The following is a 25969-nucleotide window of genomic DNA, read 5'->3' as shown; positions in this document are numbered from 1 at the left end:
GTGTTAGCCAGGATGGTCTTGATCTCCTGACCTCGTGATCCGCCCGTCTCGGCCTCCCAAAGTGCTGGGATTACAGGCTTGAGCCACCGCACCTGGCCTGTCTTTCTGTTTCTTTTACGTTTTCTAACTTACAATTTTTATATCTTCCTTATTCCTCCAAATTACTATATATGTTAGTCTCCGCTTCCTCTTAGTATTTTTATTTTTTCTTAATTTTTTCACATATTACCCTTAATTCACCCAGTATTTTACTTCGTTTTATGAGAGCTAGAGCCCTAATTATAGTTCCTTCTAAGTATTTAGAGACTTGTCCAAAATTACTTATCAAATGATTATTTGATTATTCCACTGTTTCGAAATATTTTTATTATAGACTAAATTCTGCTTTTTACTTGGGTATGTTTCAAAGCTTCCATTGCCCTTTCTTAACCTATTTTAGATGGCAGATGTTTTTAGGATTTCTGCCTACAGTGTTAAAGGTAACATTCAGATTAGAGACATTTCATATTCAGGAGTCTTATTGTTGAGATTGAAGATTTCCTAAAAGTAACCAAAGATTATAGCCTTGGCAAGTTGAATAGCCTTTATGGGTTATTTTTCTTAATTATTTTTTATTTCTTTGTGAGCGCTAGTGTGGCTTGATAGCTTGGGGCCTGAGGCGAAATTGTGTAAAAGTCTAGAACTGGTGGTCGTCTTTCCCTTTTAGCCCTTGGGAGCCATGTTGCTGCATGATGAAATGATCTGAGCAGAAACCTTGCTTCATGCTCTCTCCCCTATCCCATCCACCTCAGATTATTATTATTTCCCTGTGTACGTAAGGTCCTAATGTTTAGCATCAGGCTTTATCTTTCTACTGGAGGTGCTAGGCTAGTGTGGAAATAATTTATGTGTCCTTAAATATTAGCTACCCTCAAGTAAAACAGAGGTCCTTTTACCTGGAGAGGTATGTGTGTGTGTGTATTTTTTTCTTTGAGACAGGATCTTGCTCTGTTGCTCAGGCTGAAGTACAATGGCACGATCTTGGCTCACTGCAACCACCACAGCCCAGGCTGAAATGATTCTGCTGCTTCAGCCTCCTAAGTAGCTCTCAAGTAGCTGGGACTACAGGCATACCTGACTAATTTTTGTGCTTTTTGTAGATATGGGGTTCCACCATGTGCCCAGGCTGGTCTTGAACTCCTGGACTTAAGTGATCTACCTGTCTTGGCTCCCAAAGTACTGGGATTACAGGTGTGAGCCATCGTGCCTGGCCCCCTGGAGATTTTTTAAGATTTTTAAAGTTAATTCTGTTTTCTGCAAACATATTTCCTTTATTTTGTTTATTATTATTTTTTTGAGACAGTCTTCTCTGTTGCCCAGGCTGGAGTGCAGTGACTCGATCACAGTTCACTGCAGCCTCCACATCCCAGGTTCGAGCAATTCTCCCACCTCAGCCTCCCAAGTAACTGGGACTACAGGTGCATGCCATCACACCTGGCTAATTTTTCTTACCCAGGCTGGTCTCGAACTCCTGGGCTCAAGTGATCCCTCCACCTCGGCCTTCTGAAGTTCTGGGATTACGGGCGTGAGCCACTGCAGCCGGCCCAAATATGCTGTTTCTAATGTACAGCAACTTCAATACCCAATGCATAGTTTTTGAATGGAATTTGCGTACTCATTGTGTCAGGATAACTGCGATAAATGACCTGTCAAAAACTGGTTGTGTTTTTAATGTAAATATTAGCATTTGGGATATTATTTTTAGTTAGTATGATCTTTGCCTTAAATTCTTGAATACTTGGTGTTCTGAGCCTTAGTGGAATGTAAATTGAGAACGTCTTTTTTGGGTTTAGTCGTGAGGATGCCCTTGGACTGTGGTCAAACGTTCATCAGTCAGGATCATTGCTACAGGGGCTACTTTCAGGGAAATGACTAAGGCAGTTCAGCAGTTGCCCGTTTAACCTGAGCTTGGGAAGATACAGAATTAGACTATAGTGTGATAGCTTTAAAGAGCAAAGTGAGGGGCAGTGAGGGGAGGGAGAGCATCAGGAAGAATAGTTAATAGATACTGGGCTTAATACCTAGGTGATGGGGTGACCTGTGCAGCAAACCACCATGGCACATGTTTACCTGTGTAACAAACCTGCACATCCTGCGCATGTACCCTGAACGTAAAAGTTGAAGAAAAGAAAAAGAGCAACGTGGAAATTGTAAGATGTTAATATTCAGTGATGGTTCTATTGATTCATTATCCCTCCCTTTCTCTCTGACATTAATTAGTTCAGTACATCTTCATATCTACCCTAGATATTGAAACTATGTCTACTCACTGGCATCTCTGTCTGCAGCCTTGTGCCCCTTCAATTTTATATTTCTTATTGCAGCCTTTGTCCTTCTGGATTACTAATCTTGGATCACAGTAGCTTAAAATCTTACCATGATTCCTCATTGCCTGCAGGGTACAGTTCAAACTCCTTAATGAGCCAAGCACAGCTCTGTAGGAGCTGGGCCATCCTTGCGTTCCTGTTTCTTCGGCAACGTTGTGTTACTGGCATTTCCCCAAACGTGCAATGTGCTTTCTTTGGAATTGTCTTTCTTTTTTCTTTCTCTTCCTTCTTTCCTTCCTTTTTTCTTGTTTGATTAACTCCTACTCATTCAGGTCATTTTGGACTTTAGTTCCTTGTTGGGTTCGGTGCCCTTCATGGCACCCAGCCATCTCCTATTTGTTTTCTATGGTGGTGGAATCTTTTACATTCTGTAGTGTGGTAAGCCCATTGTCCCGTGGGCAGAATTTGTTTTCCTGTAGAGATAACTCACTATTGGTTATTTTGCCTTCTGTGAGAGAATTTGTGTTAGCAAAGTTAAGCTTGCACAAGAAGGTGTGCTTTACTTATTACATTACTTACATGCATTACTTATTGCTTATGAAGCCCCTTTTGAAGCAATACCATTTTTGAAATACGTGCTATATGTAGTAAATTGGTCATGACATACTGATTATAAACAGACAGTAATACAGTCATGAGTGATAACATAACAAAGGTCATTAGTCACTGGAAATTGCTGGCATGGACTATGTGAAGTTAGGGACCTGCTGATATAGCAGTGAACCTAATTTTACACGAAATATTAACAAGCTCTGTGACATGGAGCGGGGAAGATAAATTCCTAGAGTCAGATAAATTGGTTCAGCAGAACCACACAGCGGAATTATAAAGACAACACATTCTGGGGCTGTTAAGCAGGGTGAACTTTTGCCCTTGTGGAATTCATAGTCTTCCTTAGAAACCTAGAGGGAAATTCTGTCTTTTTTCTTTTTTTTTTTTTTTTTTTTTTTGAGACAGAGTCTCATTCTGTCGCCCAGGCTGGAGTGCAGTAGTGTGGTCTCAGCTCACTGCAACCTCTGCCTTCTGGGTGCGAGTGATTCTTGTGCCTCAGCCTCCCAAGCAGCTGGGACTACAAGCACGCGCCACCATACCCTGCTCATTTTTGTACTTTCAGTAGAGATGGAGTTTCATCATGTTGGCCAGTCTGGTCTCAAACTCCTGGCCTCAAGTGATTCCCCCGTCTCAGCCCCGCAAAGTGCTGGGATTATAGGCATGAGCCACTGTACCCAGCCGAGTGAAATTCTTGTGCCTCACTTGTGAAGAGCTGTATTAAGGTTACTGCAGAGGCTTCTTCCCGCCATCTGAAGAGGAAGTCTACCCTCCTTGTTTAACCTTTACCGGCCTCCAGTAGGTTTCCCTGCATCCCGGGCTTTCCTCTTGCAAAAGCCAAATTTGACAACAAAACTGTAGAAGAAGTTATTTAAAAATGAGACAGGCCAGGCGCGGTGGCTCATGCCTGTAATCCCAGCACTTTGGGAGGCCAAGGCAGGTGGATCACCTGAGGTCCGCAGTTCGAGACTAGCCTGACCAATATGGCAAAACCCCATCTCTACTAAAAATACAAAAATTAGCCAGGTGTGGTGGCAGGTGCCTGTAATCCCAGCTACTCGGGAGGCAGAGATAGGAGAATCGCTTGAACCCTGGAGGCGGGAGTTGCAGTGAGCCAAGATCGTGCCACTGCACTCCAGCCTGGGTGACAGAGCGAGACTCTGCCTCAGGGAAAAAAAAAAGTTCCCACCTTAACTTTTTTTCTTTTCCTTTTGAGACAGGGTCTCTCTCTGTTACCCAGGCTGGAGTGCAGTAGTGCGATCATGGCTCACTACAGCCTTGACCTGCCAGGCTCAAGCAATCCTCCTACTTCAGCCTCCTGGGTAGTTGGGACTACAGGCACATGCCAGCACGCCTGACTAATTTTTGTATTTTTTTTGTAGAGATGGGGTTCCACCATGTTGGCTAGGCTGGTCTAGAACTCCTGAGTTCAAACAATCTGGCCACCTCGGCCTCCACAGGTGCTAGGATTATAGGCCTTTTCCATTCTTCAGTCACCTAGTCTTTCTAGACCTGTGATTGTCAACTTTGACTGCACTGTGGAGTCACATCGAGGGCTTAAAAAAAAAGAAACGACTGCTGCCTGGGGCTCACCCCTACAGACAAGGTGAAATTGGTTCAGGCATCAGTATTTTCAAAACTGGCTAGGTGACATGGATGTGCAGCCTAGGCTGAGAATGATTGCCACGGGCTGTCTGTCCACAGTTGTGTCCAGCACCTGCCACCTCTTGGCTTTATTTAATTCTCCATTTAGCCCAGAGCCCACAGTTCGTCACTTCATTATCTTGCCTCTTGCCTCACCTCGTATCAGTCTGCCCTGTTATCCTGAATCCATCCAATAATGATAGCTGCTCAACTTTGAAAATCCTACAGAGGGTAATCACACAGCCATGTGGACTAATACTACTACACATTGGTAGTCTCAGGGCTTAGCTAAACCTGCATGCAGTGCTGCCTGGCAGTGCTTTTTTTTTTTTCTGTAGTTAGCTCTGATACCCATCACTTTAAAAAACCTCTTCTAAATCTTCATTCTACCGCGTTCTTGGTGGATGACCTTAGCTCCTACTTCATACTGTGGATCCCATCATGCCTTAAATTACTTTTTTCCTTTTATCTCTTTGCCCTTCGGCTAGCTCTTCTTGAATTTTTAAAGAATTTCAAGTAGTCTTTAAAAAATTGAACTAGAGGCTGGGCGTGTTGGCTCACGCCGGTAATCCCAGCACTTTGGGAGGCCGAGTCAGGTGGATCACCTGAGGTCAGGTGTTTGAGACCAGCCTGGCTAACATGGGGAAACACTGTCTCTACTAAAAATACAAAAATTTAGCCAGGCGTGGTGGTACTCGCCTGTAATCCCAGCTACTCCGGAGGCTGAGGCAGGAGAATTGCTTGAATCTGAGAGGCGGAGGTTGCAGTGAGCCAAGGTTGTGCCATTGCACTCCAGCCTGGGCAACAAGAACAAAACTTCATCTGGGTGGGGGGGAATTTCGACTAGAAAGCCAGGGCGGGGAGGATCGCCTGAGGCCAGGAGTTCAAGACCAGCCTGAGCAATATAATAAGACCCCATTGCCACAGAAAAAATTTTTAAAAATTAGCCAGAGGCGGTGGTATGCAGTGAGCTATGACTGCTACTGCACTCCAACCTGGGTGACAGAGCAAGATTGTATCTCAAAAAAAACTAGAAAAATTTAAAGTAGAAGCCCTCTGTTCCACTCTTTGGCCCTTTCACTCAGTGGCAGGTTTCAGTAGAAACTAGTGTTTGTTTACTGTTATCACATCTCAGCTCCCATTCATTTACTTTTTAACCCATTTTTAGCTCTCTACCGTTATCCTCCATGAACTGCCCCAATTCTTGCCAAAAGTGCTCAGAGATAGCAGTAAGTACATATGTAATCTACCGAACATTTCTATTCTTATCTTGGTCTCTCCAGCAGCATTCAGTGTTACTTTTTCTTGAACCCTTTGAGAAAGAAAACAGCTTGGCCAGATAAACCCTTCTGTCATTTTACTTGCACCGTGGCTGTCTTTCTGGTTCTTTGATCCCCACTTTTAGTCTTCTTCATGCATCACTCTTTTTTTTGTTTATTTGTTTTAGAGGGAGTTTCGATCTTGTCGTCCAGGCTGGAGTGCAGTGGCACAATCTTGGCTCACTGCAACCTCTGCCTCCCAGGTTCGAGTGATTCTCCTTCCTCAGCCTCCCAAGTAGCTGGAATTACAGGCGCACCACCATGCCCGGCTAATTTTTTTATTTTTAGTAGAGACGGGGGTTTCACCATATTGATCAGGCTGGTCTCGAACTCCTGACCTCAGGTGATCCACCCGCCTCAGCTTCCCAAAGTGCTGGGATTACAGGCATGAGCCACTGTGCCTGGCCTCTCCTTCATGCATTACTGATTCAATAATATTATATTCCTTAGCCATCTTCTGAGAATGCTGTGCCTCGGAGAGCTTGTGTATTTACCTTACAGTGGATGGCTTCCATATTTTTATCTCTAGGCTAACCTTACTTGCTGAGCTGTCTGTATCTGTTTACTTATTTACTCTTCATTTATTCACAATTATTTTTAAAAATTGAGAACATACTATGTATTGTTGCTTTGCTGGGCTCTGGAGAATTTATATTCTACTGTAGTGTTTCTCCAAGTGTAGGTTACTGCCAGCCTTTATCATTTGGGATGCTTGTGAAAAATGCAGATTCCTAGTCTCTTCATCGGGTTCATTCACTTGTGATCTCTACCTGTGGGCGTTGTTTATACCAAAAGTTGCAAACCTGTGGTCTCCTAGATGAGACATCACCACTTGATGTCTTAAGAGTAACTTAAAGTTCGTACGTGCAAAAGTTCATTACTCTCTCCCATCTCTCATTGTGCCTAGATTTTATGAATGGCACCATTAGTTACCATAACCTGACCCAGATATGCCCCTCATTCTCCCTCATTCCCCCTCCACCAACACCCTCATCAGTTGTTGGCTAAGCTCCTTGATTGTGAGTTCTCACCTTCTCTTGACTTTGCTTCTTTCGCTTGTTTCTTTTGTGTGTATGTTTTGTTTTGTTTGAGACAGTCTTGCTTTGTTGCCCAGGCTGGAGTTCAGTGGTGCGGACTTGGCTCACCACAACCTCCGCCTCCTGGGTTCGAGCGAGTCTCCTGCCTCAGCCTCCCGACTATAGGTGTGTACCACCATGGGATTACAGGTGTGTACCACCATGCCTGGCTAATTTTTGTATTTTTAGTAGAGACGGAGTTTCACCATGTTGGCCAGGCTGGTCTTGAACTCCCAACCTCAGGTAATCCACCCGCCTCAGCCTCCCATGAGCCACTTACAGGCATGAGCCACTGCACCCAGCCTTTCACTTGTTTCTTGTGCCTTTCTGGTTTGTGTGTGTCTCTCTCTTTCTTTTGGACCTTTGTAATATTTTTCCCTTGCCTTCCATCTCCCCTGCCTGTACTTTATTCTCTTAACTTTTGTAAATACAAAAACGATCCTGGTTGCTTCCTTTTAGTCTTTCATGGTTATTTCTTGCCTAGAGGATGAGCTCCAGGCCTTTTCAGCCTTGTCTGTGAAGTCACGAAGAATTTATAGCGGAGATGAGTCTTAGCGCAGTGCTGCTTAAGCTTGAGTGTGCCTGTGAATCACCTACAGATCTTACTGAACTGAAGATTCAGTTTCAGTAGTTCTGAGGGGTGAGGCCTGAAATTCCGAAGCTCTGAAAAACTCCCAGGTGTTGCCAGTGCTGCTGGTCCACGGGCCACACTTGGAGTGTGAAAGTCTGGAAAGACTGCCTCCTAGAAATAGTTGGATGCTTTCATCTCTCTTCTCTCAAAGTGTTCCAAACATACTTTGACGATAGTCTATATCACACTGCATTTGCGGCGTCCTGTACAGACTTTACTTCTGAATGAGAGGTGGCCTGTGTACATGTGAGAACCACCTCTCCTATTAACACATGGAAATGCTATAATGATTAGACACTTATACACCCAGAGCCTGAAAATATGAAAGGAAAATCTGCATATTCCAGAAACCAAGAGGGAATGCAAAGTAGTGGGTTGGTCTTGTCTGCTAATTTGAATCCCGGGGAGGTTTCAATTTACTGATATTTCTTCTCGTTATTGGTCGTATTTTCCTCATTCTTCGCATGCCTAGAAATTTTTTAATAGATGCCAGACATTTTGAATTTCACCGTGTTGGGTGCTGGATGTTTTTGTTTTTCTGGACTCTTGACTGAGTTCTTCAATTTATTTTCTTTTTTTTCTTTTTTTTCTTTTTTTTTGAGATGGAGTCTTGCTCTGTTGCCCAGGTTAGAGTGCAGTGGCACGATCTTGGCTCACTGCAACCTCCGCCTCCCAGATTCAAGTGAGTCTCCTGCGCAGCCTCCTGAGTAGCTGGGATTACAGGCACACGAGACCACACCTGGCTAATTATTTTTTGTATTTTTAGAAGAGATGGGGTTTCACCGCGTTGGCCAGGCTGGTCTCGAACTCCTGACCCCAAATTATCCTCCCGCCTTGGCCTCCCAAAGTGCTGGGATTACAGGCATGAGCCACTGCCCGGCCTACCTTATTTTCTGTGTCATAGGAATCACTCTCTTCCTTTGCTTGATGTCCAGTATCTTCAAAACTGTTGTCTCCTGTATTTTTTTCTGATTTTTTGGTTGTTTCAGGTGGGAGAGAGTAAATCCAGTTAGTGTTTCTTCATCTTGTCCAAAAGTTGAAGGCTTGGTGGGTGGTGGCAAGAGTAGGGTTTTTAGTATTAGTGTGAGGACAGAGTCAGTGCTGCACACTAGTTATAATAACCTCAAACTGTAAACAACCCAAACATCCATCCACAGAAAGTAGATAAAGTGTAGTATATTAGTAAAACTATCCGGTAACAAGAGTGAATACATGATAGCTAAATGTAGCAACAGGGATGAATCTCACAAACATAACGCAACCCAAAGAGGCCAGACAGAAGAGATACATCCTATGGGATTCCATTTATATAAAAATTTAAAGCCAGCAAAACTAGTCTGTAGTGTTAGAAGTCAGGACAGGGAGTACCCTTGAGGGGAGTGTAGTACATGGAAGGAGACATGAGGGGACTTCTGGGGTTCTGCTAATACCGTTTTTTGATCTGGGTACTGGTTACATGGCAGTTTCACTTTGAGAAAATTCTTTGAGCTGTGTACTTACATGTGACTTTATCATATGTACATTTTGTATCAATAAAAAGTACCCCCTCACACCACTTCCCCAACAAAAAGGTCAAGGCTGCAAGCCAAATGCATTACAGGAAGGTAAGAACTGGATTCCCAGTATAGAACCTGGAAAGCAAGTCGTCTGCTCTAGGCTGAGGGTGGAAATGGACACCCATGAGAGAGCTTGTGCAACGTGTAGGAATCATAGGCTCAAGTTCATACTGTCTAGGAAATGCAGAAACCCTGATGTGAGACACTAAAAGAAAAACTGGTTGGAAACCAGTAAAACTTGTAAGACCCCGTCTGAGCCACTTATAATCCTGCCCCACTTTAAGGTCTCCACCATTGAGGCCATTTTTGAAACACTAGGCAATTGATCACAGTGCCCTCCGCCCCCGCCCCCCATCACCCATGCCGGAGTGTAGTGGCACGATCTTGGCTCACTGCAACCTCTGCCTCCTGGGTTCAAGTCATTCGTGTGCCTCAGCTTCCCGAGTAGCTAGAATTATAGGTGTGTGCCACCACGCTCAGCTAATTTTTCTATTTTTAGTAGAGATGGGGTTTTGCCGTGTTGGACAAGCTGGTCTTGAACTCCTGACCTCAAGTGATCCACCTGCCTCGTCTTCCCAAAGTGTTAGAATTACAGGCGTGAGCCACTGCACCAGCCCCAAGGCTACTTCTGACCTTGGAAACTTCGTTATTTTGAAAAAAAACCACTGGGCTTTAAAAAATTATTTTGAAAAAGAAATCACTGGGGTTTTATAAAAATTTTTGAAAAAAATCTCTGGGATTTTAGAGCTCTTTATTCTGTCATCCACATCTCAAACTCTTTCATGATTTCTATGTAGAAATCTGTAGATTGGCGTCCAACACACTGGTCATGCCCAAAGGCATTGTTTCCACATGTGGAACGATGGTCCAGAGCAAAGCTTTGTTGACATGTTTATTAAGAGTTTTGTAAGGAGAAGATTTTCTGGGCATGTGCAACCCAACTTCCCCATTAAAGCCACAGCTCCTCAACAGCAGGGGATTCACCTGTTGCTTGTTGCATCTTTAGTGCATATGATAATGACTAGTGTACATTCGGGGCTCTAAAGATGTTGTTCAGTAAGTGACTGCGAAGTAGTCATGGAGTACCACTGTGTGCCAAGCATGGTGCTACAGGTGTTTTGTTCATTTGGTGACCTAATGGATATTCTTTTATTGTTTTGACAAACATTTCAAGTAATTTGTACCACGTGGCCTTGTTGGTTGCATTATGTAAGTTGAAACAGTATTCTGCGAGGTAGGATCTTGTACCCTAGGGGGTACACAACAAACTGATCCATTGGGTTTTGGAAAGAAAATATTAGAGAGAGACAGGGACAGAGGGGAGGCACAAATATGTTTTTTTAAAGGTCCTGTGATATAGTCTGGCTTATTTTGAGTAGAAATGTCAGACACAGTACTTAACAATTCTCTTCATCCATAAACCTCTGTGGCTGTTGGGAGAGTCAGAATGAGTCTATGATAAAATACTGCATTCTCAACACGAAAAGTTCTTCAGAGGAGGAGGTGTATCTAATGTATTTAAAGTAAAACATCTTGGGAGAAGGGAAAAATAGGATCTACTCTAAACTTTACCAAAATGTAATCACCTCTAGACTATTCAGTACAGTTTAGATGGTCTCCGTTGCTGCTGTTTTTAACCTAAAGCCTTGCCACAGGCACTGAGATTATTGGTGGGCCAGGTTTCTCTGTTATTTGGTCAGCAGTTAACCTGCATGTTTTTGGTAGTTTAATAGCACTTAAGGATCACACAGTGGGACCAACAGATAAAAATTACTGGGATTTTAGACCTTGTTCTGTCGTCCACATCTCTAAACTTGTTCATCATTTCTGTGTCTTTGCCTGTCCCTCTCTCTGGGCTGCATTCTAGGTAGCTTCTTCTAATCTAGATTCCAATTCTTTTGTAAACTGTGAGTATGCAGGATTCTGTATTACTTGTCTTTTGAATTTCTGATGTCAGTGATCATAACTGTCATTTCTAGAACTTGTGTGGTTCTTTTCATATTATTTGTGGTCATATATGATGATTTCCCTCATTTCCTTCTCTTCTCTTGGGTTTCGTTCAGGTACAGGGAGGTTGCATTCTTGGCCCAAACCCACTTGGTCAGGTGTTCTCCAAGAAGACTTTTTTCTTTTTTGTTTTTGTTTTTGTTTTAGATAGAGTCTTTCTCTGTCACCCACGCTGAAGTGCAGTGGCGCGATCTCGGTTCATTGCAGCCTCCGCCTCCCAGGTTCAAGGGATTCTCATGCCTCAGCCTTCCGAGTAGCTGGGACCACAGGTGCACACCACCATGCCTGGCCATATTTTGTCTTTTTTAGTAGAGACGGAGTTTCACCATGTTGACCAGGCTGGTCTCGAACTCCTGACCTCAAGTGATCCACCTGCCTCCACCTTTGAAAGTGCTGGGATTGCAGGCATGAGCCACTGTGCCTGGCCAAGACTTTTTTCTTTTGTTCTATTTCACTGAGGACTTAATCCAAGATAGACAGCATCTGCATCTTCCCTGTACGGACCAGGATTTTTCTGCTTGCCTTTCAGGAAGTCCAGATTTACACAAGGCTCTCAGAACAGTTGTGCTGTCAGTCTTATCTCAGGCTTCTCTCCATCTCCAGGTCACCAGGGACCAGTGGATGGTCAGGAGGCAAGCATGGACTCCAGCACTCACTTGCTGAGAGATTTTTTTCTCCTTTCTGACCTTAGAGACTCTTCTCTTTATTTTCCTAACGGTTCAATTATGTATTGTAAAACATGCTTTTACTACACTTGTATTAAAAAGGAAGAGAGAAAAGTTTATATCTATGAATATGTACATATATAACTCATGTATACCATAAATATGTGTATGTGTTTTGACTTGTATATGCATTTTTAAAACCTCTGGAAGGACAAGAAACTAGTAATGCTGGGGAAGCAGTAATGGAAACAGGCAGATGAGGGGGTAGTGGTGGCAGATTTCTTTTATCAGACCCTCTTAATATTTTTAGTGATTTGAGCCATATCAGTATATTACCAGTTCAGGGGCTGAACGTGGTGGCTCATGCCTGTAATCCCAGCACTTTAAGAAGCCAAGACAGGAGGATTCTTTGAGCCCAGGAGTTCAAGACCAGCCTGGGCAATATAGTGAGACCCCATCTCCATAAAAAAAAATTTAAAAATTAGCCTGGTTTGGTGGCGTGTACCTGTCATCCTAGCTACTGGGGAGGCTGAAGTGGCAGGATCGCTTGAGCCCGGGAGATGTAGATAATTATACCACTGCATGCCGGCTTGAGCAACAGAGCAAGACCCCGTCTCTCTCATATATATATATACGTGTGTATATATATATATCTCCTTTTCAATCAATTAATTGTGTAATATAAACTTTTTCCCCAGCAGTCTAGATGTTCTTTACCCGGTAGGTTTCAGACATCTAGTCTGCTATTTTGTTAGAAATAGAATAGTGATTACTTTTGTGGTTATATGCATTTTAGATCGTGGTTTTGCCCATCTGGTCCTCTAGATGAACTCTGTAGATCAATATTTTCCAAACTATCTATGGCAAAGCAGTTGTTCTTTAAAATTTTTCCAATCTGGCTGGGTGTGGTGGCTCACATCTGTAATCCCAGCACTTTGGGAGGCTGAGGCGGGCAGATCACGTAGGATCAGGAGTTCGAGACCAACCTGGCCAACATGGTGAAACCCTGTCTCTACTGAAAATACAAAAAGTTAGCTGGACATGGTGGTACATACCTGGAATCTCAGCTACTCGGGAGGCTGAGGCAGGGGAATCACTTGAACCCGGGAGGTGAAGGTTGCAGTAGCTGAGATCGCACCACTGCGCTTCAGCCTGGATGGCAGAGCAAAACTCTGTCTTTAAAAGAAAAAAAAAAATTTCCAATCTGCCATGAGCCAGTACTTTGGTAACTACAATAAAAATAAATTGCTGATCACATGCTTGATGTCATGGCAATGTTAAATTGCTATACAAGTTTCTAAAAGATTTCACTCAGTTGTTTCTCACTTGCAAACCAGTAAAAAGCAACTACTGGATCAGACCACACTTTGAGTAGCACTGCGATAGATGGTGCTCCAGTGTTTTCTGTTACTTGGTGTATCAGAAATTGATTCCACCCTGTTCTAGAAATTTCTTGTTGATTTTTAAGTTTTTCCATTGTAAACCTGGTGTGTGTGGGCGTGCATTTGTTCGTGTGTGTATAAAACTGTTTGTGTGGTTTTATCTGAAACATTAGATATTTGCTACAGCACACACTTGCCTTAGTTAGAGACCAAAACCCATGGCTAACTGGTCTGGGTAGTGGTACTGGTGTCCCTCCAAAAGTCACTCCCAGTTTAATAGTGGATTTTATCAAATCAAGATGTGTTGATGCAAGTATTTTTTGATCATCTGAAAGTTCTCATTGGTTGATTTTCACGGTAAGTCAGAGCTGCCATCTGGCTGGCAGCAATTGTAAGGTACCATTGATGTCAGAGATGTTAAAATGTGGAAGAACATGTGTCTTAGAATATCTTGCAGATGGACCCATGATTGTTCTAGTGTCTAATTACTGTCGAATGCTTGGAGACTTGTTTATGAGAAGTACTCGTCATGTATTTATGAGAAGTAGGAGGAAGCCTTCAGTGGCTTCGTTTAGAAACCACCACTATACTGAATGGCATCTTGTTGCGACAGTCTGATGTTAACTGGGGCATGTTGTCTGTTCTCCAGCATTGCTGCTTTCTTTTTTTTGAGACAGAGTCTCACTGTGTTGCCCATGCTGGAGTGCAGTGGCGCAATCTTGGCTCACTGCAACCTCCACCCCCTGGGTTCAAGCTATTCTTCTGCCTCACCTTCCCGAGTAGCTGGGATTATAGGCACCCACTATCACGCCCAGCTAATTTTTTTTTTTTTTTTTTTTAGTAGAGACGGGATTTCACTGTGTTGGCCAGACTGGTCTCGAACTCCTGACCTCAAGTGATCCATCCACCTTGGTCTCCCAAAGTGCTGGGATTACAGGCGTGAGCCACCGCACCTGGCGTTGCTTTTCTCATTAGGAGCCTTGCTGTGCTGCAGCATCCTTGCAATGGACCAGCAGTGAGAATGTTGGCCATTTGACCACTTATCTGTGAACCGGTGGCACTGGTATATCTTCCAGTGTCATTAATAGACATTTTTCTCATCATTTAGTTTTTTTTCTTTCTTTCAGTTTCCTTCTGTTCTACCCCTGCCATTCTGACCTTATTAATATTGGGAGTTCCAGTTGTCCCATTATCTTGCTTGCTGTGCACACTGCTTGATACTACTTTTAACTGTGTATTATCTCCCTGCAAAGAAATTTATCAGAAAGTTCTGGTTATCCTTTCATAATTTTCTGCTGCAGACGGGGTTTTATTTTACCTGTTTTTATAGTTCTGTGGCCACTTCGATGGCAATTTAAGAGGAAGAGGAGTTAATCTTTGGGCTAACACTGCCATTCGTTTCTTCACCATGTATTTTATTGAAATGTCTGCACTGTGCCTGGCATAGTTCTGTGAGTACAGCAACAGTCAGAGAGTACATCATGGGTATTCAATCTTTTGGCTTCCCTGGGTCACACTGGAAGAAGAGTAATTGCCTTGGGTCACATATAAAATACACTAACACTAACAATAGCTGATGAGCTTTCAAAAATCACAAAAATCTCACAATGTTTGAAGAAAGTTTATGAATTTGTGTTGGGCTACATTCAAAGTCATGCTTACCTGGTGCTACTTCCCTTCATGTTTAGATCTTCTTTTAGAAAGATGTCAACTTTTAAAAATCTTAACTTGGAATTTAGTGATTTATTGATAGCTTGTAAGTGCTTTGATTTGACACGAATGTATTCTATAGAAATAATTTTTGTATCATTTGCTTTTTAGCCGATTACACCTCAACAAGAAGGCAACTGACAAACAGCCTTATAGCAAGCTCCCAGGTGTCTCTCTTCTGAAACCACTGAAAGGAGTAGATCCTAACTTAATAAACAACCTGGAAACATTCTTTGAATTGGATTATCCCAAAGTAAGTACAGTGTTATGGTTTTTTGTTTTGTTTTGTTCCCCTCATGATAAACCTTTAGTGATTTTAATACTGTAAAAGGTGAAGGTATTAAAAATTCATGATGAGGTTGGCCTCATAAAATATCAGCTTTAGTAGTAGTCATCACAGAACAGAAATGTAATGAGGAAGGGGTATAAATTCCCTTTCTAACCACCTATATGTCCGTGTGAAGTAGAGATCCCTGAGTAAACCTGAAACTCAGACAATGTCAAGTGCCTGGTAGTTTGAAAATAAAAATTTTCTTCCATGAGAGTTGGATGTGAACAATAGGAAGAGGAGACAAGGAGAGGGAGAAAGCAATGTTAGTGGTCTGAAATGGGTTGCAGTATAGCTAGAACTCAACATGACTTCCTTGGAGAAACTGGCTTTGAGCCGAGAGTAGATTACAATTAGTGGTAAGGTAGGGTTTCATCTTACCTCATTTTTAATTTCCTTACTGTTCTGATTTTAATAGCTAATTTGTATTGCTTATGCCATTTGTCTTTATAATCTGTATATCTATAAACTCAGTGTACTCCCTTAATTGGAGAACTTCTGGTTTTCTTGAGATGAAAGTATTTTTTTTTTTAATCACTTTGCTTTAGTAGTCCACCTGTAGTTTCTTAGAAGAACTTAATATTCTTTGATTTTCGTACTTAGCTTTACAGCAGCTTTGTATTAAATTGCTTATTTGAGACACTGCTTTTGAAAGGGCATTTTAGTGGTAACAGATCACTTGTGGGAAGAATGTGTCTTTAAGCTTCTACCCACTTGACTTTCAGTATGGTTTAATTTTCCCTTTGCAGTCTCTATTCACTTGCCTCAGTTTTTACCCTATTGCCTCAGTTTTTCCATAGCTATTTTTGCTACTGGGGAGTCATCCCTCTTAATTTTTTTGGACAGGGTAGCTCAAATAGTCAGAAGGAAGATGATATGCACACTACACTTCTCATGGTGACTGGTTTTCATGCTTTTATTTCTTTTCTTTTAGCCTTTATTTTTCTCGGTAGCACCAATGAAAAGAATAGAGAAGACACAGATGTGATAGCCTTAATGCAGCACTTATTAAGTAGGTAGATATGAGTATCATTCAGTTGTATTTTTAGTGTTTTTATATTACTGCTTTGGAGTTTGGGAGTTTAGAAGCCAATATTGGAGTATTGAAAGCTGTTTTGAAGCAAAAAAATTGTATGTTCTAGCTTGTGTTTATATGTTTAATAATTTTAGAAATTTGAATTAAATGTGTTAACGTCAAGCAAATACATAGTTTTTAAAAAAATAAGATATAATTGTATATACTTGTTTTTTCAGACTAAAAAATGTGAAACTTAGCCTTTTGTAATTCAGAAAGAAGGATATAAATAAAATTAATTGTAAAATAAGCTTTGCAGTGAGAAAACTGAAAGATTTTCAAGCTCTGTAAAAGTAAATGCAAAGGAGAATTAATGTTTATGAATGAAAGAAATTTTTCATTGATTATGAATGAATCTTAGAGCATAGCTTAGAGTCTTGTGCATTATCATTATGAAGCTTAATCTTGCATTTCAGTTTTTAACTGTCCTCTTTCATTTTCCCCATTCAACCACTCTTAAAATTGGTTATGGAATTTTTATGTTGTGGTGCTTGTGAGACAAGAGTCATGGGATTTAAATGCTTGAGGAAATTAGTGAGGGGTTTAGTTGTAGAAATAATTTTTTTTTTTTTAAGACAGTATCTTGCTTTGTCACCTAGGCTGAAGCATAGTAGCACAGTCATGACTCACTGCAGCCTCGGCCTCCCAGGCTCAAGCAGTCCTCCCACCTCACCCTCCCTAGTAGCTGGGACTATGGGCATGTGCTACCACACCTGGCTAATTTTTGTATTTTTTGTAGAGGGTGTTGCCATGTTGCTGGGGTTGGTCTTGAACTCCTGGGCTCAAGCAATCTCCCCACCTCAGCCTCCCAAAGTGCTGGGATTACAAACGTGAGCCACCATGTCGTACTGAAAGAATTTTTAAAAGTAGCCCCAGGGATATATGTATCCATTGATTATGAACATTTCTAATGACCCCATAACTGATTTATTGTGAACGAAGATTTTGGCCAGGCGTGGTGGCTTGTGCTTGTAATCCCAGCAGTTTGGGAGGCTGAGGTGGGAGGATTGCTTGAGGCCAGGTGTTCAAGACCAGCCTGGGCAACCCCACCTTCAAAAAAAATAAAAATTAAAAAATTGAAATAAAAACATTTTTTGGAAATTATAGTTTAGAATGATCTCAAGAGCTCTTGTTTTCACTTAGAGTAGTAGTTCTTTTTCCATTTAGTTATATCATTTAAGTGGGTTGAGGAGAAAGCTATTTTGACATTCATTGTAAAATGAATAATAGTATCTGCAGATTATTTTATTCTTTGTTGGTACATAATTTTGTTTTCTAATTATAAAAGTTTATTTAGCTGTATAAATAGAACATTTGGAAAGCAGAAAAGTGCAAAGTACCTGCAATCTAAGGGAAATGTTTGATCTCACAGCATTTTATTTACTTTGTAAAAACCAAATACAATGACAAATGTTCCACAGGAGACTAAAGTTAAACCACTGAAATCACGCATATCTGAGTGTGAACAGACAAGGCATTTGTGTCACCACGAAGTCAAGGAGACACAAAATAAACATTTACGTGACTGCCAGGTGCAGTGTCCTTTCATATTTGCATTTTGCCTGGTATGAACATCGTTTTACCAGAGTATGGAAATATTTTCATTTTGGACATAACTTTCTCTTCTCGTATTCAGTTGGGACCATCAGAGGCCATTTGGGGGAAATAATAGAACATATGTTGGAGTTTAAAAATTTTATTTGATTTTGGACATGTGCAAGAAAATTTGCTACTACTGGTACTTGCTCTGAATTTCTAGGTTTCAATTTTTGTGAGACTATACTAGTTGCCCTGAAAGATCTCTGTGCTGTATACATCTTACAAATCTACTTTTGTACTGATACTCATTCCTTGGGAAGACATAAAAGAATGAAAAGGTGATGCAGTTCATTTTCCACAACATTGAACATTCATTTGTCACCAGCATAGAAAGGATTTGGGGAGAGATTAAGCAGTAGCAGGAATAGTCAGTAATCTGCATCTAAAGGGGCTTGATGGCTTTACTTCAGTACATTCTGGCCATGTGAAGAATACCTAAATTAACTATCAGAGTTATTAACAGAGTGAACCTATCATAACTATGATTTTTTTTTCTTTTTTGCAATTATAGAATTTATTTATTTATTTATTTATTTATTTTTCCTTTTGAAGCAGAGTCTTGCTCTGTCACCCAGGCTGGAGTACAGTGCCACAATCTTGGCTCACTGCAACCTCCACCTCCTGGGTTCAAGCGATTCTCCTGTGTCAGCCTCCTGAGTAGCTGGGATTACAGGCGCATGCCACTACCCCTGGCTAATTTTTGTATTTTTATTAGAGAGAGGATTTCATCGTGTTGGCCAGTCTGGTCTTGAATTCCTGACCTCAGTTGATCCACTCACCTCAGCCTCCTAAAGTGCTGGGATTACAGGTGTGAGCCACCATGCCTGGCCTGATTTAACAATTTTAATACAGGGATTCTTAGCAAATAAAATATCTGATCAAATTGTGAAGACACAGAGCTGATAGCTGAAAAACGATTCCTGGTTAAAAGCTGATACTTTAGAAAATACTTGGAATGCTGCCTCCAATTTGTTGTAATTTCCAATATGAAAAACAAATGAATCTTACGTATTTGAGTCTGAACTTTTTTTTGGATAATATGAATATGAGTCTCTTTTACGCTCTGGCTAATCAGAAAGTATTTGTTTTTAATTAAAAATTGTGTTTAAGCACTGTAATCAATAAAAATTAAAACTTTTAACCTTGCATCTGAATAAAGGCAGACTGTACCTCCCTTACTTATGACCTCCCTACTTAACACTAGTATAACATTTTTCTTCCCATTGAGTATATATCTAGTACTATATTTTTACAAAGTTTTCTCTTGCTGGGGAAAATAAAAGGTAAGATTAGTTTTTTATTGTACTTTATGGAATTGTATTACTTATAAACATTTCCTTTCATCATATGCAGTCATACTTACAAAATAGAATTAAAAAGGCATTAAAGGCTAGGCATAGTGGCTCATGCCTATAATACCAGCATGTTGGGAGGCTGAGGTGGGCAGATCACTTGAGCCCAAGCATTCAAGACCAGCTCGTCGTCTGTACTAAAAATACAAAAATTAGCCAGGTATGGTGGTGCACACCTGTAGTCCCAGCAGTTACTAGGGAGGCTGAGGTGGGAGGATTGCTTGAGCCTGGGAAGTTGAGGCTATAGTGAGCCAAGATCACACCACTGCACTCCAGCCTGGGTGACAGTGAAAGACATTGTCTCAAAAAAAAAAGCATTGAAGAAACTATGCTATGTTTGGGAAAACAAGGAACTCTTTAGAGCAAGCCTTGCTGAGCAGCCTCCTATAGTAGGAAAGCTCATTGTTACTTTTGTCCTTTGAAAAGTCACTTAACCTCTCTAATCATTATTGTGAAGGTCGTTGCCTTTTTGGTGGCTCAACCAAACATTGTTTTGTGAGTCTGAATGGGAGGCTGGCTGACACTTTCATGACTTAGAGTCAGCTCTTAAGGAAATTTCAGGAGGATGGTAGAAGTAGGGCCCTTTCCATTTTCAGATTTTATCTGGTCTCTGGAGACCAGGTAACTGTCAAGTTGGTTTCAGTACCTCTTGCGTGGCAAGTTTGGTCAGTCATTAGAGGTGGATATTGGATAGAATAGATAATAACAGCAGTAGGTAGGTAGAAAGTACGAGGAGAATATACATTGTTTTCCCCATCGACTTAATTATTAAAACATGTTTTTCATTTGAAAAAAAATCTTGCTAGCTAAACCTTCTTCGTTAACTTTAGTCTTGGTTCTTTTGTGATCAACTGCAAATTTCTTTTATTTTTATTTTTATTTTTTTTCCCCAAGACAGTTTCACTCTTGCTGCCCAGGCTGGAGTACAATGGCTCGATCACAGCTCACTGCAACCTCCCTCCGCCTCCCAGGTTCAGGCAATTCTCCTGCCTCAGCTTCCCAAGTAGCTGGGATTACAGGCGTATGCCACCACACCTGGCTAATTATTGCATTTTTAGTAGAGATGGGGTTTCACCATGTTGGTCAGGCTGGCCTCGAACTCCTGACCTCAGGTGATCCACCCGCCCTGGCCTCCCAAATTGCTGGAGTTACAGGCATGAGCCACCATGCCTGGCCCACAAATTTTTTTATTGACAATTTTTGCTGAGATTATAGTTAGTGGGCAAACAATTGTTATTATGCTCACAAGCACTATAAACATTTTATTTCTACTTTTTACTTGTATGTGCTTATCAGTGAAAGTAAATATAACAGACTTTGTCATTTTCTTGAGTTAGTTAGCTTTGTTATGTTTTCAGGGACATAATTAACCTCCCTTCTGTGCTTAAAAATGTTCAACCAGTTTTATGTTGTCGTCTTTTTGTTTTGTTTTGTTTCTTGAGATTGTGTCGCACGCTGTCACCCAGGCTGGAGTGCAGTGGCGTGATCTGGGCTCACTGCAGCCTCCGCCTCCTGGGTTCAAGTGATTCTCCTGCCTCAGCCTCCCAAGTAGCTGGGATTACAGGCACGTGCCACTACACTTGGCTAATTTTTTGTATTTTTAGTAGAGACAGGGTTTCACCGTGTTGCCCAGGCTGGTCTCAAAAACCTGACCTCAAGTGATCCACCAGCCTTGGCTTCCTGAGGTGCTGGGATTACAGGCATGAGCCACCGTGCCTGGCCATTCAAACAGTTTTAGAAAAGATTTGGTAGGAAATTTGTCATTGAGTCAACATGAATTTATTACCACTTCTGGGGGAAAAAAAAAAATCACTGCTTAGAATACATATCCTACAAATAATAGAGTAGTATTTTTGTATGTTAAGGACAAATACTTAAAAAATTTAGTTGTTGGCTGAGCGCGGAGGCTCACGCCTATAATCCCAGCACTTTGGGAGGCAGAGGCAGGCAGATCACAAGGTCAGGAGTTCAAGACCAGCCTGGCCAATGAAACTCCGTCTCTACTAAAAATGCAAAAGTTAGCCAGATGTGGTAGTGGGCGTCTGTAGTCCCAACTACTCCTACTCAGGAGGCTGAGGTAGGAGAATCGATTGAACCTGGGAGGCGGAGGTTGCAGTAAGCTGAGATCATGCCACCGCACTCCAGTCTGGGAGACAACGCAAGACTCGATCTCAAAAAAAAAAAAAATTGTTAATAGAAATTTAGGGGTTCAGCTCAGGATTTTATAAATCTAGCTGCATGTTAAATCACCCCAGAGACTCAAAAGTCTAGAATAGGGTCCAATTCTCTTTTTAAAATAAATGCCCCAGGGTAATTTCTTTTTTTTCTTTTTCTGTTTCTTTTTCTTTTTTTTTTTGCGACAGGGTCTCACTGTGTCTCCCAGGCTGAAATGTAGTGGCACAGTCTTTGGCTCACTGCAGCCTCAACCTCCTGGGCTCAAGCAGTCCTCCCACTTCAGCTTCCCAAGTAGCTGGGACCACAGGCATGCCTCACCGTGCCCAGCTAATTTTTAAAATGTTTTGTAGAGACATGGCCTCGCCTTTTTGCCCAGGCTGCTCTCGAACTCCTAGGCACAAGCAGTCTTCCCACCTTGACCTCCCAAAGTGCTGGGATTACAGGCATGAGCCACCTTGCCCAGCCCCAGGGTAATTTTGTCACAGCTAGGCAAGTGTTAAGAAATGCCTTTCTTAATTTACTGTTAAAAATCTAAACATAGCACTGGGCAAAATAAAGTTGTGGGTATTTTCATAGTTACAAGACTAAACATTCATTTCAAGATAGTAAATGTCCATTCAAATCAAATTCTCTTTTGTTTCAAAAAGTTATAAAACAAAAAAGTGTAATCTTACTTTGTCCTTTTCATGTGATGAATTTGGAAGGGCCCTTTAAATTTATATAATTTGATTTTATATGAAATTTGTTGTACCTTCATGAAATAATATTAAGTGTAGAGACAAAGCTTCTACAGAGAGGGTGTGTTTATTTTGCTTCCTTTTAATGTCACTTTTTATTCTGCTAGGCACCCTGTGAGCAGTTAGTGAATCTTCAGTAGTGATGGCCATGGAGAAGCTTGAGATCCAGTTAATTCCTAGGAGATTGCTATCTGGGAATGGCAAGACTGCAGTTGTGGGCACTGCCAGTCTCTTCCTTATTTCTTCTGCTTGCAGATAGGCTCCTAATCAGGAGAAGCTTCATTCCATTAAAGCAACACTTGTTATCATAAGTGTTTGCATCCGTTGTGAATGCTGTCTTTTAAAACTTCGCATAATACAATTGCTTGTTTGTTCCTGTGCTTTTTGTTCAATCAATAAATGCTAGTAAGTGCTTTTTTGTTTTTTAAAGAATTTAACTTACATACAATGCTTTTTGACTAGTATGAAGTACTCCTTTGTGTACAAGATCATGATGATCCAGCCATTGATGTATGTAAGAAGCTTCTTGGAAAATATCCAAATGTTGATGCTAGATTGTTTATAGGTAAGTAAATTCTGTAGTAACCATTTTCCATTGATAGTGTAAAGTATCAGTAATCTCTGCATTGAACTGAAGATTAAGGTGTTAGCCATGTTTGTTTTAAACATGTTTGGTGGAGTACTGAAAGATGTTTATGTCCTTTTGAGAAAAGTTATAAAAACAAAGGTTTTTTTTTCATATCTGAGATGAACAAAGTCACACAAAAAATAATATTTTTCCCATTAATCAGACATGAGGGTCTGTTATTTTTTGTTTCTTCAGTATTTTAAATGTGTGGTGTTTTCTGTATCTTATTGACTATAATTGGAGTGAATGATATAATTCACTTTTATTATATTACAAGAAGGGTATTTTTCCAAAAGCCTACAGACTTATTTGAAAGACTTATTAAGGTGTGTTTGCCCTTAATTTTTTTTTTTTTAACATAGAACTGATGTGATCTCTCTAGAAAACAAGTAAGTCATGTATAACGATACCAGATCGTTGCTATTTGAAGATAGAGCAATGATTTAAATTTTTTATTAGCTTAAAATGCAATTTTGAAAATTAATGTAAGTGTAGCACGCCTGCAGATTAATCAGGACCATTACAAATCTATCAACTCATGGTCAGAGACGCTCATTCTTCACATGTGCGATCTTAAACTATTTACTATCATATATTTATGGGGTTTCTTTGTTGTTGTTTTTTTTCTTTTTAAGACGGATTGTTTGCTCTTACAACCCAGGCTAGAGTGCAATGGCGCGACTTCAACTCACTGCAACCCCTTCCTCCTGGGTTCAAGCAGTTCTCCTGCTTCAGCCTCCTGAGCAGCTGGGATCACAGGCGTGCATCACCATGCCCAGCTAATTTTTTTCTATTTTTAGCAGAGACAAGGTTTCACCATGTCAGTCAGGCTGGTCTCGAACTGCTGACCTCAGGTGATCCACCTGCCTCAACCTCCCAAAGTGCTGGGATTATAGCCTCCCCAGTAACTGGGATTACACTCATGTGCCACCACACTCAGCTAATTTTTTTGTATTTTTAGTAGAGATGGGGTTTCGCCATGTCAAACTGATCTCGAATTCCTGACCTCAGGTGGCAGGTGATCCACCCCCTGTCGACCTCCCAAAGTGCTGGAATTACAGGCGTGAGCCCATGGTGCCCAGCCATGTGTATTTATATTTAATATGTCTTTATTAAATATCATCTCACTGTATTTATGAATTTATACTGTTTTAATTATAGCTTCAAAATGACACCTATAGCTTTTTTCCTTAGGATTATTTTTTAAATTGACAAATAAAATTTGTATATATTTTTGGTGTACGGCTTGATGTTTTGAAATATATATACACATTGTGGAATAGCTAAATTAAGTTGATTAACATATGCATTTCTGCACATATTTATTCATGGTGGGAAATCTCTCTTAGTAGTTTTCAAGTAAACAACACGTTGTATACTTTCTCATGTACTTATACTGTATTTGTGGTGAGAGATCTACTCTCAGTCATTTTCAAGTATACCATACATTGTTGTTAGCTATAGTTGCCATGTTGTACAGTTGCCATTAAATATTGACTCATACTTAACTATTAAGGCCGGGACTTAAGAATTAGAAAAAGTGAAACAGTGAATTTTCAAAGGTAAATGATACAGTTTTCCTTTTGAGAATGGAGAGTTTTTTCCTAAATATATTATTATGGATAATAGAGAATGTTACATAATATGAAAGAATGTTTATTTGAATTGTTAAATATGCAAGTACTTTTCATTTCTATCATGTATCTTTATACTAGATTTTTAATGTTGCATAAATCTTTTACTATTGTATCTTTACATTTTTAGGTGGTAAAAAGGTTGGCATTAATCCTAAAATTAATAATTTAATGCCAGGATATGAAGTTGCAAAGTATGATCTTATATGGATTTGTGATAGTGGAATAAGAGGTGAGGTTTTTTTCTTATTTATCTTATGAAACTATTAATTTGAAGAGAAAATACTAAAAGCAATCTGCAGATACATTCATGAGTTCTTTTTATTTGCCTGAAAGAGTAATTTATTTCATCATTATTTCATGGTGATATGTCCAGTTAATGCCTACTAAGATTTTGATTTTTTTCATCCTAAACTAGAATGTTACATGTATTAAAATGTTTTCATTTTGAAGAGAAAATTTCAACCATTAAATTAAAAATGGTCGTGGTTCATTATATAATCTACAAGCTTTCCCATGGGTGTAACTTTTCCCTTGTTTGCCTGACACTTATCTTTAATGTGTTTCGGCTTGCGTAATACACTGTCTCACAAAGGGACAGAAATTAATAGGTGCATATTTTATTAGAACACGTACACTTATCGGACTATACGCATGACTTTTTACTTAAATGATTTTAGCAAGAAGCCTTTCATATACTGAAATTATAACTTGCGTTTGTGAACACTTATAATAGTTTCAGTGTTCTATAATATTTTGTTATATTCTAATTGCCTTAAGTTTCTTAACCCCAATACTATTCACATCTTGGGCTTTGTTGTGGGAGCTGTCTTCTAGGATGTTTAGCAGCATCTCTGGTATCTACCCATGCGATTCCAGTAGTATCCCCTTCTCAGTAGTAAAAGCAAAAATATCTTCAGATTTTGCCAGATGTCCCCTGTGGGGCAGAATTGCCCCTAGTTGAGAAGCGCTGACCTAGAATGAGTATTTAAGGTCCAAATACAACTTCTCTTTATATAGTAGATTTAGTTCTTAAAGACTTGGAGGAAATGAAAAATAAAGTCATGTAAAAATGATATGAGATGTTTGCTATTTAAAGATTGGGCAATAATTTAAATATTTTGTCAGCTTAAAATGCAAATTAGAAAATGAACATAAGCGTCGCACTCCTATGAGTTAATCAGGACTATTACAAATCTGTCAACTCCTGGTCAGAGATGATGTTCCTTCTTCATATTTGCTATCTTCAATTTTTCACTATCATATGTTTTTCAGTGTACAGATCTCTGTTCAATATAATCACATTCCATTCCGGTGTGCAAATCTGATACTCGCAGAGAAAGTAGTCTCATTTCCTATGATTGGAGAGTAGAGAAGCCAGCACGAGAACTGAGGTCCTTTTACCTCTGCTCCTGAACCTTTTCCACTAGGACACATTGTCCTTACTCCAATTTAGAAGTTCCGACAGGGGGGTAATCTTTTACTAAGTATATTCTGCCTCTGGTACATAGTAGGTATATACTTTTCTTTTGTTTC

The 25969-nt window shown here is 40.4% G+C and overlaps 1 protein-coding gene across 1 annotated transcript in view; it reads left to right on the top strand.

Moving 5' to 3' along the window:
- Positions 1-25969, top strand: part of UGCG (UDP-glucose ceramide glucosyltransferase) — a 38473-nt gene that overhangs the window by 2839 nt on the left and 9665 nt on the right. The window contains exons 2-4 of the mRNA XM_011992459.1: positions 15017-15158; positions 22634-22736; positions 24564-24665. Coding sequence (XP_011847849.1) covers positions 15017-15158; positions 22634-22736; positions 24564-24665 — 347 coding nt within the window. The remainder of the gene's footprint in view (positions 1-15016; positions 15159-22633; positions 22737-24563; positions 24666-25969) is intronic.

This window comes from Mandrillus leucophaeus, unplaced genomic scaffold (genome assembly GCF_000951045.1).
Source record: "Mandrillus leucophaeus isolate KB7577 unplaced genomic scaffold, Mleu.le_1.0 Scaffold410, whole genome shotgun sequence".
Taxonomy (NCBI): Eukaryota; Metazoa; Chordata; class Mammalia; order Primates; family Cercopithecidae; genus Mandrillus; species Mandrillus leucophaeus.
The sequence above is the reverse complement of the archived record's forward strand: the minus strand, read 5'-3'. Positions and strand labels throughout refer to the sequence as shown.